Source organism: Nannospalax galili, unplaced genomic scaffold (assembly GCF_000622305.1).
Source record: "Nannospalax galili isolate Female #2095 unplaced genomic scaffold, S.galili_v1.0 scaffold173, whole genome shotgun sequence".
Classification (NCBI taxonomy): Eukaryota; Metazoa; Chordata; class Mammalia; order Rodentia; family Spalacidae; genus Nannospalax; species Nannospalax galili.
In genome coordinates this window covers 4,954,903-4,973,661 of record NW_008334442.1, presented here as the reverse complement: position 1 = coordinate 4,973,661, position 18,759 = coordinate 4,954,903, and the positions used below count along the sequence as shown (strand labels likewise).

The window sequence follows — 18,759 nt, the reverse complement described above, 5'->3', positions numbered from 1 at the left end:
GGATTCCCTTGGAACTGGAGTTAAGGATGGTTCGTAGCTGCCATGTGGGTGCTGGGAATCGAACCCGGGTCCTCTGTAAGAGCAGTCAGTGCTCTTAACCACTGAGCCATCTCTCCAGCCCCTCTGGGGGTTCCTTTTCTTATGCTTTCATTTATAATTCAAAATTTGTTATTACCATCACAAAAACATGGTAATTTTTTTGAAAAGTAACTAAAATACACAACTACATTTAGATTTATGTCTAGAACTTGCACTTACTCTAGAATTTATACTTACTATATATGTAAAACGTTTTAATTTTTCTTAAATTTCTTTCTTGATACACGTAAACACACACAATGTATTCAATAGAAGAAGGTGAAAATTTTGGGACAGATTTTTAAATATTTGCTAATGAGATTGTGGGTGCCATTAAAAGATCATCATAAATCTTGAATGTATCATGGATTCTAAGCTTGCCAGTGGCAATGTATTGAATTATGACAATATGTTGTATTGAAATATGACAAGGAATTTTCTTGTGTGTAGAGTCATCCATTCTTGTATTATTACATCAGTTACATATGGAAAAGTATCAGGTTTTCAATACAAATTAAATACTTTAAAAAAAGTCATGTGGGCATGAAGGGAACACACAGGAAATCACAGGTGCTCAAGAGGGTGAGGTGGGACGATCACTTCAGCCCATACCATTGAGACCAGCCTGGGCAAAGTAACATCTCAATCCACTTCAAACAAGAACATACAGCTGAATGAAGCATCATTTCTTTCCTGCCTCCCAGGATGATGCTCCAGAACTGGAGGAAGGATTTATTGTCACTATCGCTGAGGTGAATGTGGTGAACCTCGACTTCCCTGCAGAGCAGCCTGCTGTGCGGATACCAAGGATGGAAATAGCAGAGATAATCATAGAAGAAAATGATGATCCAAGAGGGATTTTTAAGTTTCATGTTACCAGAGTGAGATGAAGTTTCTCAAATTTATAGCAATATAAGTTACACTTCCCCTTGCTAATTTGGCCAGTGACTTTACATTCTTGACAACATAATTGGCTTTGTTTGTAGACATGTATAAATAGATAAGTATTCAAATTTGTTTTATTAACTAATTCTTAATTCTCTGAGCTAGTCCATTGGAGTAAATGTTTGTTTTCATTATGTTTCACTGTGAAAGTTCTAAACACTTCTACATACTTCCATCTGACTATTAATTTCTACTTTGAAAAAAATGAGATTTGTGGGAACAATAAATTTAGCAAGTGACTCAGGAGAGTTTTATGCATTTGCTTTGCCTTTCAACAAATATTTCTTGTTAAAGGATGTTGATGGAGTCATTACTGCTCATGAAGTGCCTCCACCCTTGAACGTTTTTCAAGTTCCTGTCATCCGGCTGGCTGGAAGCTTTGAGGCAGTAAATGTTTCTTGGAAAGCAACACCCGACAGTGCTGGCCTGGAAGACTTTCAGCCATCTCACGGGATTCTCCAATTTGCAGATGGACAAGTATGCACTTGATGAACAGATTTGTGTTTTCTGGCTTCAAACATTTGTGGACATCTATCCAATGACCACGTATTAGTGATTGCTAAGTGCATTGTGCACTAATGTTTCTATGTCAAGTAAGACATAAGTATTATTAATTAATGTACAGTCCATTCTTGATGACCAGAACAGAATTCTGAGAGACAAGAATTCTACCCTTTCTTGAACTTTTCTGATTCCATTTAAAACAGAAGTTAGGAAACAGGGTAATAGTTCATTTTTAGGTACCTAACAAAATGTATTGTTAAAAATGCCTATTGAACTGGACCATTCTTAGTTTAAGTTTCTTTATTCTTTTCCCTAATGTTCACAGACATTACTTTTTATTTATTTTTAACTTATTCTCTCACAGTTTCACACATTTATATTGTGAATTTTAGTCATTTAACTCTCACTACCCTCTCTCATCTTTTCTTCCTTTCCACGGAAATCCTTCTTCCCAACTAGTCTCCACCCCACCCCATGTCTTTTCTTGCATATATGACTCACTGAGTATAATTAGAGCAGCTAGAATGAGCTTGGATGGGAGGTTATTTGCTGGAGTACGGGCTGCTTTGCATCGGCTATACCACTAAGAAAATGACACCACCATGAACTGCCAGTAATCCCTCAAGGAAGGCTGTGACATCATGAGCCCTTCCCCCATCCCTGATGAAGTGTTCATGGGCCTAGTCTTGTGCAGGTAACCATGTCTGCAATGAGTTCATGAGTGCAGCAATTGTGCCATGTCCAGAGGGCACCTTTCTTTGGCATACTTCCTTGTCCTCTGGCTCTTGTGTTCTTTCTGTCCCCTCTTTGATGTTCCCTGAGCCATAGAGAGGGTGATATAGATGTCCCATAGCCTGTGTGGGGCTAAGCATTGTAGTTGCTTATTCTTGCCATGTTGACCAGTTTTAAATCTTCATTCACTGCTGCCTACAGTGATAAGAAGCTTCTCTGATGAAGGATAAGGGTGGAGCTTGTGTATGGGTCTAAACTTGAGTATTTAGGAGACAGTTTAACCTCTTGTTTATTTAGCAAAACAATAGTTGTAGGCTCTCCTCTTAGGCCCATGACCTCCTCAGCTACAGGCTCTTAACCAGGTTTAGAGTGTCAGGGATTGGTTTCCTCCTGTGAAGCAGTCCTCAAATCCAGTCAGAAGGCAGCTGGTTACTCCCATCACAATCATATAACTATTGTACCAGTCAGACCAATACTGGCAGGGCAGTACTATAGTTAGCAGGGTTTATAGCTGGTAAGGCTGTTGTTGGCATTTATTCTCCAGCAGCCTGAATAGCACCTTCCAGTACTATGAGAGTTAGTCAGCAGGGAAGAAAATTATAGCTCAGTTCCAGTTTAATTTCTATGTTCTGGATCCAAAGTTTGTGGTTGTTGTCTTCAACAATAGGGTCTTACTATCATAGTCTGATGGGCAACCAAGAACAAAGGCAGTAGCTTGTATTGTTTTCTGTGCTTCTGGGACCTCCTTAGCCAACAGCTTAGAGGGAAGTAGCCCACTCCTAGCCCTGGGATTTTAGTTCAGTAACTTACGGCTTCTGGTAGGAGCATTGAACATCCATATAAGGTATCTCAATTTGAACTCTTTAAAATACTTATTTTTTTAGCTTATAAAATAGTAGTTTTCTAGTGTTTTTCTCATATATCCTTAGCTTTGTTTACCCCACTCCTCCACCTCCTTCTGCTCTAGCCTGCCACACCTCTCCTCGCTTGAATCTTACCACTCCGGTCTCCCTGCCCTCTCGTAATTTCATGTTACATGTGATTTACTATTCCCTCTCCCATAAGGTCTCTTTCCCCCTCCCCTCTAATGGTTCCTTTCTATCTTCCTGGGTAATCTCATCCAATATAATTTTTTACAGTTTCACTCATTTTCCTTCAAATTTCATCATTTATTTTTCTTATCACTAAATACAATTCCATTGTGTATATGTCTCACATTTTCATTATCTAGAAGATAGATGTGTAGGTTGTTTCCATTTTCTGGCTATTGTGATAGAGCAACATTGTACATAGATGAACAGGTATCTCTGAACTAGGATGAAATTTTGGGGGTGTATGCCCAAGAGTGGTAGCTCAGTCATATGGGAGTTCTATTTCTAGCTTCTGAGGCATCTCTACACTGATTTCCATAGTGGCTGAACCAGTTTACACTCCCACCAAAAGTGTATAACGGTTCTTTCCCTACATCCTCAACTCATTTGTTTTCTTTTTTAAAAAAAACATTTTTATTCTATGTAAATGGGTGTATTACCTACATGTGTGTAAGTGCACCTGTGTCATGCAATGACTGCAGAGTAAGAAGGCAGTGTTGGATCCCCTGGAACTGGAGTTATGGACAGTTGGTAGCCACCATGTGGGTGCTGGCAATTGAACCTGGGTCCTCTGTAAGAGCAGCCGGTGCTCTCAAATGCTGAGCTGTCTCTCCAGCCTGTCATTCGTTTTCTTGATAATAGCCATTTTGAATGTTGTAAGATCAAATCTCAAAATAGTGTCAACTTGTGTTTCTCTTATGAATTATGACACTGAATACGTTTAAAATACTTATTTTGTATTTCTATTTTTGAAAACTCTGAGATATTTTTAAGTTTAGAATTTGCAGTATACTTGTACGTTTATTAATACACAAAGCTTTCTTGATAATTAAGAGACTAAAATGATAGAAAAGAAAGAAAATAGTGAACATTTGGAAAACTTTCAAAAGAATGTTCTAGTTTTAGGCTAAATAGTCTTAATAAATATAAAATATTCTCCTAATATTGCAAGTTCTATAAGCTGGGAATTTTGTAATACATATAAATAGGACATTTTATGCATATTTTTATCTTTGCATGTGTGGTATGTGTGTATTTGTGTGTATGCGTGTGAGTGCAGGCATGTGTGTGTCATGGCATGTGTGGAAGTCAGAGAGCAACCTTAAGTGTTGGTCGTCTGTCACCTATGTTGTTTGAGACAGGGTCTCTTGTTCACTATGTCTGCCAGGCTAGCTGCTGTGAGCTGCTGATGAGACCTTGGCTTCTGCCTCCCATCTCTCCTGAGGAGCACTGGGATTAAACCTGCATGCTATTGCTTCTGGCTTTGAGTAGGTTCTGGGTATCCAAATTCACATCCTCATGCTTGCAGGGCAAGTGAATTACTCACTGAGTCATCTCAGCCCCAGAATTTCGTCAATAAGTAGAAAGTCATATGAACAATGGTAAAAAAGAAAGTAACGTCTTCAAATAGCAGACTCTACCCACAGGTAGCCTGATTTTTGCCTGTACAAAGTCACAAAGTATGTGTCAACTAATTAGTTACTGCTAGGGGTGCTGTAATGCTAAAGGATACATATGTAGAGCTAGAGCTTCCTGTACACAAACACCTATTATGGTTAATGTTTGTTTGCCAAATTTAGAACTTTAAAGTGTTTCCTACTAATGGGTGGGGGTAACACATGTAAATGAGAACCTTTTTTTTTTTTTTTAAGGAGTAGCAAATAAATTAGCTTGTCATTGAAGCAACTACAAGACTAACTTTTTATTCTAAAAATGAACTTGAAGTCCCATCATTTACCAACATTCTTTGGATGTTTATATTTCTTAAACTTCTTGACATGTGGGGAAGATATTCTTTACTGTACAATACAGATTTGAGGTGTGACTATATTAGCCAGCTTGCGTTTTAGTGTTTGATTTTATTTAGGCATCTGTGTATCTGAGTGTGACACCCAGATTTCTTGCTTTTCCCCATTGTTAAAGGTTTTATGTAGATTTAGGTAGAAATTAATTTATTTCCTGATCAATGTCTGTGTCCAGTCCTGAAGCTTACTTGTAATATGCAGACACATTTTAATGTGAAGATGGAACTGGGGTATTTTTATGAAATCACAGCTTGACCAAGTTTTTTTATATGCTTGTAAAATCTTTTACCATAGACCTGTCAAGGTCTGATTATAAATACTGATTATGATTATCTAATAGCAGAGCATTTATTTTCTCTTGTTACTTTCTTATCATGCTAGAAGAATATTTGAAACAAATGATATTTAATTGCTGAACAGTGAGAGTTTTTTAATTTTTTTAAAATTGTGTGTGGAGGTATGTGCACATAAGTTCAAGTACCAGCAGAGGCCAGAAGAGGGTGTTTAATTTGCTGCAGCTGGAGTTACCAGTGGTTGTGAGCAGCCTGACATGGGTGGTGGGAACTGAACTTGGTCTGCAAGAGCAGTATGCATTCTGAACCGCTGAACCATTTCTCTAGCCCCACAGTGATAGGTTTTATGGTTCCATTGCTAAGCATCATTAATATCAACCACACTAGGTTTCATGTTTGTACAGTGGTTGTTAGAGGCTGCATGCCACTTAGAATTTTTGTTCAAAAATTTATTATTTTTTATATCAGTAATAAATAGACTATATTACATATATAATTTACTTATCTTGAAAGTAAGGCTTGTCAATTTCTAACTTTGGAATACTATAAATATACATGACTTTAAATGTATTTGGAATATAATTTGCAAAACCTGCTATTTATATCCATGTTTTGTTTGATTTCAACTGGAAAATTAAAAATATATATATATGAGGAAGCATTGCTGTTACATTGTTTCTCTTCCTTTCCTTCCCTCCTCTCTGCCTTCCTTCCTCTCTTTGGCTTTCATAGGTCACAGCACTGATAAAAATCACCATAATTGACGATGCTGAGTTTGAACTCTTGGAGACATTCAACATCTCCTTAATGAGTGTGGCTGGTGGTGGCAGACTAGGTGATGATGTTGCGGTGACTGTTGTCATTCCACCCAATGACTCTCCATTTGGAGTGTTTGGATTTGAAGAGAAGACTGTAAGTAAATATGTCAGGGGCTGCCTTGCCGCAGTTTTTCATATACTTTTCAGTAAAACATGTCTTCACTTTTTGTTTTGAAACTCTTCCTTACCCTTCACTTAGTGAGTCCCTCTTCAAGAGTCCTTTGAGTGGGTGGTTATTTAGGAGACCTCCTCCAACCTGTGCTCATAATCTGATTTAATGAGATTTTTATATTGGGTGATTTCAACAGGGAGCAGATTCTTTTTTATTGCTTGTAGTAAACCATGATGTTCTTCTTGTCTGTGCCTTCTATTCTCTGCCTGCTTTACTGCCAAACCAGCATCCTGATCTAAAGAGTCCTGCCCTTGGTCTCAGGTTAGGATGGGGTAGTTGGTGAGACTTAGCCTTGCTCATTGTTATCATGTTTCACCATGACCATTGCACTGCACAGGTGCAAATACATACATGCAGGCAATACACTCATACACATAAAATAAAAATAATAAATAAAATAAATAAATAAAAATAAAATACCTCTTTAACATCATTACACTTTTGAACTTGGACATTGAATATTATATAAGCTTTTCTTCCTTTTATGGAAAAATTAGTTGGATAAAAATTATTTCATGGTTTAATGTTTGAATCATAAATTGGTAAAAGCTTTTACAACATCACACATTTTTAAATTTGAAAAAATATTTTATTTTTGTATAGTATGTGTATTATGTTCTCTAGCCCCTACAACATCACACTTTGAACTTAAGACATTCAGTGTGCTTAACAAAGCCACATTATTATTCATAAATAACTTTCATTATTCATTTTATCTTAACTGTTGTCATAAACTGTAGTGTTCTAAATTTCACTGAAGCATGCGTGGAAAGCTAATATACTAGCCTCAAACTCCAATGTAGAGTCTCTTTTTTTTAAGAAAAAAAGAACATAAATTGTTATATTTATTAAATTTCTGTCTTCAAAATGGAAAGCACTGTTACCTTTCAAATTTATGTAATCAAATATTACAAGCTCAAGTTGGACATTGCTTCACAGAGTCAAAATGTATAATTCACCTACATCAGATCTTTTAATAAGTACTTGGGCATAAAAAATGCTGGTAATGGTAAATTAATATATTTGAATTGCCTTCAGTAATGGAGGGGTTGCTAGGGAGAGGACTCAGTGGGTAAAAGCACTAGTATGAGGATGTGAGTTCAAATCCCTTTACCCACATAAAGGCCAGAAGTGTAGAAGGAGCTTCTGTAATCCCAACATTCCTGTGGGGAGCTGGAGGGTGGACACAGAGAATCCTTGGGAGCTTCTAGGCCAACTAGCCTGGAGTGTCCGGTGGAAAAACAACAGAGAGACCCTGCGGTGGAAGGCAGAGTCCAATACCTGAGTATGTCCTCTGACCTCCACACATATACCATGATCTTGTGCACCTGCATCCACACAGAGGAATGCACACACACATTACACACACATTGTACTTACATACGTACACACCCAAAGAATGACAGAGACAGAGAGAGAGAGATAGAGAGAGACAGCGGGAGACAGAGGAAGACAAAGACAGAAACACTAGGTATTTGAAATCATTAATTTATACTCTTCGCTCCATCGCATTTTTTTCTTCTGATAAAGGCAGGTGGCCCATATGTCAGCTAGGTTAATAAACCCTCTTTTAAACATTTAGCCACTACAGTTGGCAAACTGCTGGCCATTCAGGATAATCTGTACCTGCATTATCTGGGGAAACTACTTGTAACAAAGAGCCCCCAAACCTCAGTTCTTTTATTATGTGTGCTTCTTTATGCAAGAGGACTACACCAGTGTTCCTAGATGTCTGACACCTCTCCTCCAGTTGGTACCCCAGGCATCAGACCTTGTGTACTAACTTCTAGGTCTTTTGCATCCTCTGATATAAGTCAAATTCAGTGCTGGGAGGTGCATGCGGCATCCATTCCCTTGTGACAGCCTGAGGAAAAATATTCTCCAAACCCCGGTTTAAAGAATCTTAACGAGTTTATTGGACTTGCTAACTGAGCTTGGGTTGCGGGTTTACTTACAGACAAGCCGCCCCCCCCCCCCCATTCATGGCTGTGTTTGAAAGTCCACATCCAGACATAAATCCTGTGGTTCCCGACAGCCTTACAAGAGACCAGCCTCCTGGTTTTTCCAGCTTTTATACCCTTAGCCCTTCCCCGGCAGGGGGCTGTGGTCAACCAATTAACTGGAATTGGGAAGGAGAGTGGCTTCTTTGCAGAGTGTGGGAAGGAGGTGGGTCCATGGCTTGTCATCACAGGGTCAGAGGAACATCTGGGTCACACTCTCCACCTCTTCCTCTGGCTCTTACAAAACTTTCTGCCTGCCTCTTCCATGAATATCACTGAGCCTCAGAGGAGGTGGGGTGACCTTTCTCCCACTGAAATAGGGCACTGGACTCTTCAAGTCTCTGCATCCTGTTTGCCATGGGCTGATGGCTTGATTTAGTGGCATTCCACCTACTGTAAAAACACAAACAGCGAGAAGCAAGAACATGTAAACAGTAACTGTAATAATAGCTCACGGGCGTAAACACAAATGCTTGGATGGTACTTTAGTAGGTGCATCACATCCATCTAGCAATACAATTGCAGTAGCTTCTCCACTGGCTCCTATAACCTCTCCTGCCATGGGGGGTTGGCCTGGTCTACAATGCCAGATGTGTGTTCCGTCCCTAGGAGCAGGCATTAGGTCCAATCGATAATTAGCTTGTTGTACATACACTAGACGAGCCACTATTGCACCAGCAGGAACATCTTGCTTTGCATGTTGGTAGTGAAGCACACGGGGTCCTTCGTTGAGCAGGATAATGGGGGACAGTTCTCCCCCAGCCATCTGCATAGTGCCTTCTGGCACTATGAAAGCCACCCATCCAGTGGCAGGGACTTTCCAGCTTAGTCCAAGCTTGATTTCTCCCTCTCCTGTGCTCACATCATGTGGCGTCTTCAGCTATAGGGCCTTATCGTCTGCTTCAAGTGTGCAAACAACATTATTGGCAATTGCCTTTATAGTTTTGGGGACTTCTGAGGTCCCTTTGGCCAATTGCTCATAGGGAGAAAACCCACTCCTGGTACTGGGATTTTCATTTAATAACTTTATGGCTTCTGGAAGGGCCTTTTTCCACCCCCGTAGGGTTACATCTGGGCTTAAGGCTTTCAACTCTTCCTTTAGCAACCCAATTTTCTTTCTGCTCCTGTAGGATTGTATGGAAGGTGGAAATACCATTGAACCTGACTATCCTCAGCTCAGGCTTGCACATCTCTACCTGTGAAATGAGTGCCTCTGTCGCTATCAGTTCGCCTTGGGCACCCATACATGATACTGAATTCAGTAGCCTTGCCCATCACTCTCTTGCAAGGAAAGTCCTGTGTAATTCTGTGGCAGTGTTCACACAAGTGAGAGCATATTAACACCCCTCACTGACTGGCAAGGGCCCTATATAATCTACTTGCCAGTCTCTCACAGGGGAAGCTGCCTTATGCACTGTCCCATCATGGCATCCATCCTCCGGGCAGAAACCGAGTACATGCCTCGCAGGCCTGGACAGCCTGTTGGATGTCAGCATATTTTACCGGAATGCCAGCTGCTTTGGCTGTTCTCCATCCCATGTCGGCTCCTCTGTGGCCTGACTTGATATGAATCCAGTGAGCTGTTTCTAGGGGAACCTGAGGGCAGACAGCCCTCACCTCGGTGAGGGCATCAGCTTCCTGATTCCTGGGGGAACTCACCAGGCGGTGGGCAGCCACATGGTAAACTACCAGGGGCACTAGCTCCTCTTGCATTTTATTATACATGTCCTTCCACATTTGTTGTCCCCGTAGTGGCCGTCCCATCACCTGCCAGTTTTCTTTCTCCCACTGAGCCATCCATAAGGTTAAGCCCCTGAACACAGCCCAACTGTCAGTACAAATTGTAACTGGCCAAGGCTCCCTCATCATTACTATCCATAAAGCTCTGGATTCAGCCCATTGACTGCTTTCTTCTTCTCTCCTCTCTAACCATATAGTGTCAATGTTCATCTGTAATGCCACTGCTACCCATTCTTGTCTGGCACCCCTGCTAGTGCCATCGGCATACCAGGCATCAGCCGGAATTGGGGGAGCCCCTTCTAGCACTCAGTCAGGTCTTGCTGGGGGTCAACTATAGCAGGTGGAGGGAGAGGCTCTGTGCCTTGAAATGACACCGGTCCTAGTCCTGCTTGCATGGCATTGGTGATTGGGCTTGCTGACACCATCCCTCGCTGTTGCAAATATGCATGCCATCTTTGCAGTGTTTGGTTTTGGGCCACCCCTGACAGGGGCTTGGCTAACAGGCCCTCCACCCATCATTTTATGGGATATGGCATTTTCACAGTAATGGGAGTAGGGCCCGTAATGGATTTGACCTGTTGCAATGCTTTGTACACAGCCAGCAGTTGCTGTTCTAGCATTGTGTACCGGGACTGTGTCCCTTTCCATGATTGGGACCAGAACCCAATTGGGACCGTCTGTTCGGTTTACTGTTGCCACACACAAGCTCCACCCATAACCTTCAGGGCTCCTGGTGACTTCCAAGAGGAAGGGACACCGAGGTACTGGGGCACACAGCTGCTTAGCTTGCCCAACCAGTACCTCAGCCTGCTTAAAAGCCTCTTGGGCCTTTATATACTAATGCCATGTAGCACCTCTTTTTATTAGATTATACAGGGGGCAAGGTGAGGTATAAATATTTGCCAATACCCGAGAAGTACCCCCAAAACCTGTAACTGCCTAGAATTCATCGGTACAGGTTGTTGTAAGATTTTCTCAACTGCCCAACTGGGTATCATGTGAGTTCTGCCTGACCATAAAACCCAAGAATTTTACCACTGTACTGGGCCCTTGTACATTCCGTGGGGTGATTTCCCATCCTTGCTCCTTCAGGTGCACTTGCATGTTCCCCAAATGAGCTTCCAAATCTGTAAGGCACTCAGAAGTTAGCATTACGTCATGTCTATAGTGGAACCTCCTTACAGAGGAGGGCAGGGTAATAGGGCCAGGTCTCGGGCCACCATCCCATGACAAACCGTGGGACTGTGGAGGTAACCTTGGGGAAGTATTCTGAAAGTCTATTGTTGTCCATTCCATGTGAATGCAAATTGATCTTGGGATTCAGCAGCTAGGGGAATACTAAAGAATGCATTAGCAAGGTCCACCCCAGCATGGAAGGACCCCATTTCATGTACCAGCTGATCAGTTAGCAGTGCAGTGTTGGGCACTGCTGCATGAATGGGAGGCGCCACCTTATTTAACTCCTGGTAATCTACAGTCATTCTCCAGGAGCCATGTGGCTTCCTGATAGGCCAGATAGGGCTATTGAAAGAGCTCTGGGCTGGGCTGGTAACTTCTCACTCTAGTTCCTGGATGGTTTCAGTAATTTCGTCTTGACCCCCAGGCAGCCGGTACTGTTTAATAGTCACCACCCTGCATGGGGTGGGCAATTTGACCGGCTCCCATCTTGCCCACCCCTGAGTAATTACCTTTACTGTTGGCACCCTCAGCCAAAACTCTCCCACAGTAGCATGTAGGGTGTGACCCAGCAGGGCATCCACTCCAAAAATGTTCTCTTGAAGGGGAGAGATGCACATCTTATGCTCCTGGCGGGGATAATTGCCCACTCCCAGAATGGGTCTAGTCTGCTTTACTTGAATGGTTTTATCCCCATACCCATCCACTGCTATCCACTGGCCTTGATGTTTTTGGGGATTGCTGTGAATTAATGTACATTCTGCCCCAGTATCCACTAGGGCCCATGTGTTTTGTATATTAGCTTGGGACCAATAAATCCTCAATTCTACATATGGCCTCTGGTCACCCAGTATGGCCCTCACTTGTGGGTAACATTGGCCACCGCTTCAAGGCAGTGGTTGTGGAGGGTCCCATTCAATGAGGCTGCCTTCCTCTGGAGCAGGGGGTGCAGCTGTAGTTACCCGTACCTCCTGGTCCCCAATTTCTCTTACTTCTGTGGTGAATTGCTGGTCAGTTCTTAAAGCCCTCCACAGACTCACCAGCACAGCATTTGGCTGCCCGTCTATCTTGTCCCTAGCAACTCCTGCTCTGTGCAGACCCACCCACATCTGTGCTCAGGAGCCCCTTTGCTAAGTTCCGGCCCTTTTCCCTGGTGTCTACTCACTTTAGCACCTTTCAAACCCTGTTTACATGTTGGTCTAAATCATTTAAATCTGCCGGAGCCTCGCCAGCCTCATACAGGTCATGCCCAACCATGGGGCTTAGCACTGCCACAAAAGCTCCATACCAGTCTCGTGGGCCTTGTTGAGTCAGTTTTTTTTTTGTCTTTTTGAGACAGGGTCTCCTTATAGCCCCAGCTGTCCTGGAACTCACTATGTAGACCAGGCTGGCCTAGAACTCACAAAGATCTGTCTGCCTCTGCCTCCGAAGTGCTGGGATTAAAGGCATGTGCCACCATGCCCAGCCCAGTTTCTTTCTTAAGTCTCCTGTAAACACAGTCCTGTCTGGGCCTGTGAACTGGGCATCAAATACAGCTTCCCTTATGCCCAGTTCTCTCACCAGAGCCTGTCCTTCCTCAATGGTTTTCCAGTTTCTAATATTCATGGGAATCTCAGCTGGAGATACCCGTGTATCCGAATGGCTCGTATGAGCCAATCCATCATGGACTGGTTTCCCTCATGTTGTCTTAAATTGTGAAGTCTTTGTCTTAAAGAGCAATGAGTGGTTATGTTGCTTAACTTCTCTGCTTCTGTAGAACTTAAAATGATTCCATCTGCCCACATATCCCATAGCCTCACAAGCCAGGTGGCCACAGGCTCCTTCATAGCTTGTTTAAATGTCTTTCCCAGTTCTAATAGCTCTGGTGCTGAGTATCCTCTGATTACTATGGTCTCCTGCACCGGGCTATTGTTAAGACCTCTATTGGCATGTTGGACCATGGATTTTCCCTTTTTTGAATTAGAGGTTGGACCCGAGGAGCATCTCCCACTCTCTCTAGGTCACTTCCTTCTTCCTCACTACCTGACTCTTCCCAGGGGTTCCAGGTTTTAGGATCCCAGCATGGGCCTTTTGTTATCATTCTGATCTGGGCTTTTTTTCCCCTTTTGTCCTCCTAGACGTAAAAAATGGTATGCCAACACCTCCATCTACTTTTCTTTCTTATGTAATTTACTGGCAAGGTCAGAGGCCAGTACTGAAGAGGCCAGCCTCATATCCCTCTCCCATTCTAATTTCTCTCTAACACCTTCGGTTTCCCTTCTGGCTAAGGCCTCTGCCTGGAACAGCTTTCTTGTTATCAATAGCAGTGGCATGCGGCCTCTGCAGCTGCTTTTTGACATTTCTGTCCCTGGTGTGCTACTCCCAGAGATTGCAGAATCTGTTCCAGACCTTCTGCTGTTTTCAGGGCCTCTCCATACTCATGTGGTGGCCCCCACCGGTCAAGCAGGCATGCCACCCCATACCATCTACAAGATGGCTGCCATCCTGGGATCTCTCCCATCAACCTCAACTGTTTAGAAGGCCTCACCGTAGTTACATATCTCCCTGTCCACTACGTTAACCATGCCACTGCAGCCACCCCCACCAAGCTTATGGGAATGGCTGGGCCTCTCCATACTCATGTGGTGGCCCCCACCGGTCAAGCAGGCATGCCACCCCATACCATCTACAAGATGGCTGCCATCCTGGGATCTCTCCCATCAACCTCAACTGTTTAGAAGGCCTCACCGTAGTTACATATCTCCCTGTCCACTACGTTAACCATGCCACTGCAGCCACCCCCACCAAGCTTATGGGAATTTGCTCACCAGGTTAACATTTCCTCAGCCCACACTCTCCCCTCACCCCACTTTACTTTGGTTGTTGGTCTCTTTCTTCGCATCAGGGACATCATCAATGCTCTTCCAAAACTCATTCTCAGTTTTGTCGTATCCTGCTGGGCTATGCCAATTGTAAGTCAAACTCATTGCTGGGAGGTGCATGTGGCATCCAGTCCCCTCCTCCCACAGTCCTTGCGACAGCCTGAGGAAAAAATTCTCCAAAGCCCACTTTGAAGAATCTTAACGAGTTTATTGGACTTCCTATCTGAGCTTAGGGTGCAGATTTACTTACAGACAAGCAGGTGCCCCCCCCACCCCCCACATTTACGGTTGTGTTTGAAAGTCCACACCCAGACATAAATCCTGTAGTTCTGGACAGCCTTACAAGATGGCGAGAGACCAGCCTTGTGGTTTTCCCACCTTTTATACCCTTAGTCCCTTCCCTGCAAGTGGCTATGGTCAACCGATTGGCTGGAAGAGGGAAGAGGAATGGTTTCTTTGCAAAGCATGAGAAGGAGGTGGGCCCATGGCTTGTCATCACAGGGTCAGAGGAGTGTCCAGGTCACATCTGGGTACTAACTTCTTCTAGGTATTTGGCATGCTCTGTGTTCCAATGGATAAAGAGTGGGTGTGGAGGAGTATGTTGTCACCATATATCATGTCTGCCAGTAACCTGTTGACAATTCATCCACTTGGTCCACCTAATTCCAAGAGAGAATAAAAATACCAAGGAACTGAATTCTGTTGGAAAGAAACGAAGTGGGTTTGGGAGAAACCTTTATTCCTGCCACATGATGATAACATGCCATGAACAGAATTCTAAATTCCAACAAGTAAACCAGTAAGATTCTGTTTGTTTCTCCTGCTTTTTATTTGTTTGCCTTACTGGATTTTATTTCTTTCAGGTGATGGTAGATGAATCCCTTTTGTCTGATAACCCTGACTCATATGTGACATTGACAGTTGTCCGGTCCCCAGGAGGAAAAGGATCTGCCCGACTTCTTTGGGCTGTAGAAGAGAAGGCCAAGGATGATCTCAGCCCTTTGAATGGGACACTTCACTTTGATGAGGTACTGTCAGCTTCTGTATTCTTGGAACCTTTCTCTTACTGGTATTGATTTTCCTTTCACACAGTATTGTAGCATGGCTTATGAATTCACATGGTGGTGTTCAACATTTCTGGAATTTTTTTTTGAAATCCATATGTACTGAGAGGAAATAAGAAGAGAAAAAGAAATAGATATGAAATCAGATTGTTTAATTCATATCCTGCCTTGGTTATAGGATGAAAAGTGCCTTTTCTTCCACATTTCCTCTTACTGAGAGCAAAGTCAGACAAATCAGATGTCTGAGTGCCATCACCAGCACTGCCCTTTATGGCGCTGTCATATATATTTGATCACTGAGTCTGGTTAGTTTTATCTCCTCAATTTGCTCTCTTACTATTATGACTATGAAGAACTTCTACGAGTCAAAATGTTGATAGTGTTCTATAACAACACAGTATTTAAGACAATGTCAAATCTACAAACATTTAGCCAACATATTAATAGTATACCATAATAATACAGTCTCAAAGCTAGTCTCTAACTTAAACAGATTTGGAATTTTAAAGCCATTAATATTTTGATAACATGGTAGAGATAATGTTTCAAGTATTCATCCCAGAGGTGGGCTAGGGACATGATCAAGAGGGACTGCACTGCGGTCCTACTCTCCCCACCAGTCTTTGGTGAATCAGTGCTCTTTCTATTAAGCTGTTTGTTTTTGCCTTCTCCTCCTGCTTCCTTTCCACCCCTTCCATCAGTGTTGCTAAAAGAGCAAGTATTATTTATGCCTTTCCCTCAGGGTGTTCTTAGAGCAGCAAAATCATCCTTTAGAAAAATAAAGAACACAGGAAAGGAACTTCATAGAGGTGCGTGAATGCTTAGAGCCAGCAGTGACACATACCATCTTTGTCTGTACGTTCCCCTGCATTCTGAGTAGTCAACGCCAGTTCCCCTTGAGCATCACTGATGACGTATCTGCCCCTTTGATTCTGCTGCTTATTGCTTCTCACAAACACCAACACAGAGCGGCTGTGTTCTTGTTCTTGCCAGCTCTTCCCTCTTGACGTCGATTCTGAGCCTCCATTTCACAGTTTGCAGAATCGTGGGGTGAGATGTGTTAGTGCGCTGCTTCTTTGATTGTTGTCATATCCAGTAGTATTTCTACGTCTTCACTCAAGCTTTTCTCATAATTATAAATGTCCCTTTTTATAAGGTATTTACTCTTTAAAAATTGTGTGAGGGTTTCTAGGAAAATGTTACTTCCTTCCTAACATTCTCCTGGAAAATCTCTAATTCTTAGGGTACAGAGTAACCAATGACTGGGCAGTGCAGTCTCTGGCCTGGAGCTCAGAGCAGTCAGGAAGTGGTCTGACCCCCCTCAGTGGCTCTTCCTGTTATTTAAGTGTATGCTGTGGGAGTATATGTGTAATCTAGTCCTTTATAAATTGATGTCTACAATATTGAAAATGCCCCCCCCAGTTTTAGAAATCTTTAAAAATTTATTAAATTATTATTTTATTAAATAGTTCTCTGAGCATTTCATACATGTATGAAACTTATTTTGATCATATCCATCCCTTGCCTGCCATGACATACTTTTAACTTCATATTCTCTTTTCTTCTTTCCTTTATAATCCATTGAGTCCAATTAGAGCTGCCCATATGCACATTTGTGTAGGAATATCCAATGGAGCATGGGCAACCTACCAGAGGCTACATACCTAAAGAAAAATGACTCTCTCCCAGAGCCATCAATTGCCAATAGCTCTTAGCTAACGGTGGAGTCTTGTGAGGCTCTCCCTCATCCATGTTGGGGTGTTGGCTAGCTTGATCTTGTGTAAGTCTTATGTAGACAGCTAAGCTGCTTTAAGTTCATGTGTGAAATGGCTCTGTTGTGTCTAGAAGACACTGTTTTTCAGTAGTCCTCCCTGACCTTTGGCTCTTACAATCTTTCTATTCCCTCTTCCATGATGTTTCTTCAGCCTTAGGGGTTGAGGTGATATAGAAGTCTCGTTTGGTGTGAAGTACTCCCTAGTTACTTACTATTTGCACTTTGACCAGTTTGAGTTGGTGTGATATCCACCTTCCCCTACAATAAGAAGTTTCTCTGATGAGGGCTGAGAGCTGCTATAATCTATGGGTATAAGGATCCATATTTAGAAAGCAGTTTGATGCTCTGTCAATTTAGTAAAATAACAGGGAGGCAGAGATAGGTGAATCTCTGTGAGATCGAGGCCAGCCTGGTCTATATAGTGAGTTCCGGGACAGCTGGGGCTACAGGAGACCCTGTCTTAGAGAGAGAGAGAGAGAGAGAGAGAGAGAGAGGGAGAGAGAGAGAGAGATGAATAAAAATCAAAGCCATGTATTCTCTAGTAGACTCAGGGCTACAGGCAAAAGAGTAGGCTGAATCTAAACTGTGCTTCTGGGGTGCAAGAAAACTATTTAGTGAAGCACAAAATGAGTAATATTCCTATGATTTAGCAGTAATGAGAAAAGTTCATAATGGTAAAAGTAGAAATTAATGAGGAAGATATTCAGTAAGAAACAAGACCATATGAAAAAAAAAAAAACCTTGAAATTTGAAGGTAAATGGGAACTAAAATATGTCAAGAAACACCAGGCTAGTGGCTGGTAGCACCGGATTTTCTCATATTAGCCCCCTGCTGTGCTGTTGCTTCTGGTAGTTTTGCTAACTGGGAAGACAGCACTGCCCACAAGGCCAGTGAAGCCTGTGGTGAGCTGTGGGAACAGTGACTTCCCAGGACTCTCAGGACTGTCAGCTGCAACTGTGACATCATCTAAGATATGGTTTCTCCTTTGCATGCAGCCACTATCCTTGTTAAGTCTCCACCCTTTGACCTTAGTCTCTTCTGGATGTGACTTTCACTTGCTAAAAGATTGAACTTTCAGTGGTGGAAAATTTTCAGTAAATTAGGAGTTGTGTTATTTTTCCCCACAAGAAACTAAAATGAAATATATGGTCAGACCCCATTTTTATATTGTAATTCTTCCTAGATATAATCCATAATTCTAGGTGACAAAATGGCATCTTGAAAAATCGTATGTACATGAATCTTATCCTGCTAGTGAGAACATTCAAAACTTAACTTTTGTTAGTCTTGAAACCTTAGTGTTCCTCTTGTTGAAATGACATAGATGGAGTATCAGAAGACCATTGTATTACACACTCTTCAGGACACCACGTTGGAGGAGGACAGACGCTTCACCATTGAACTGATGTCAGTTGATGAGGCAGAAATATCTCCAGTGAAAGGTAAGGAAATTCACATATTTTAAAAAATTAAGTGTAACCAAAAAACCTGTAGCTGAGAAAATAGGCAATGCTAGGTTTCATAATTTCTAGAATGTGTGCTAAAATATAAAAATACCATTTCCCCATCTATATTATAGATAAAGAAATTTTAAGTCCAAATTATAATACAATAAGCATAATTGATATGGTCATAGATTAAAGATTTCATCCTGCAGCTTTCTTATAGTAACGATATTCATTGTAGCTAAAGCTTATAAATGAAA

The 18,759-nt window shown here is 42.2% G+C and overlaps 1 protein-coding gene across 1 annotated transcript in view; it reads left to right on the top strand.

Moving 5' to 3' along the window:
• The window catches only part of Adgrv1 (adhesion G protein-coupled receptor V1), a 595,268-nt gene that overhangs the window by 162,365 nt on the left and 414,144 nt on the right, over positions 1-18,759 (top strand). Inside the window, exons 55-59 of the mRNA XM_008829347.3 lie at positions 783-959; positions 1,318-1,500; positions 6,181-6,360; positions 15,079-15,243; positions 18,379-18,496. Of these exons, the coding sequence (XP_008827569.1) occupies positions 783-959; positions 1,318-1,500; positions 6,181-6,360; positions 15,079-15,243; positions 18,379-18,496 (823 nt within the window). The remainder of the gene's footprint in view (positions 1-782; positions 960-1,317; positions 1,501-6,180; positions 6,361-15,078; positions 15,244-18,378; positions 18,497-18,759) is intronic.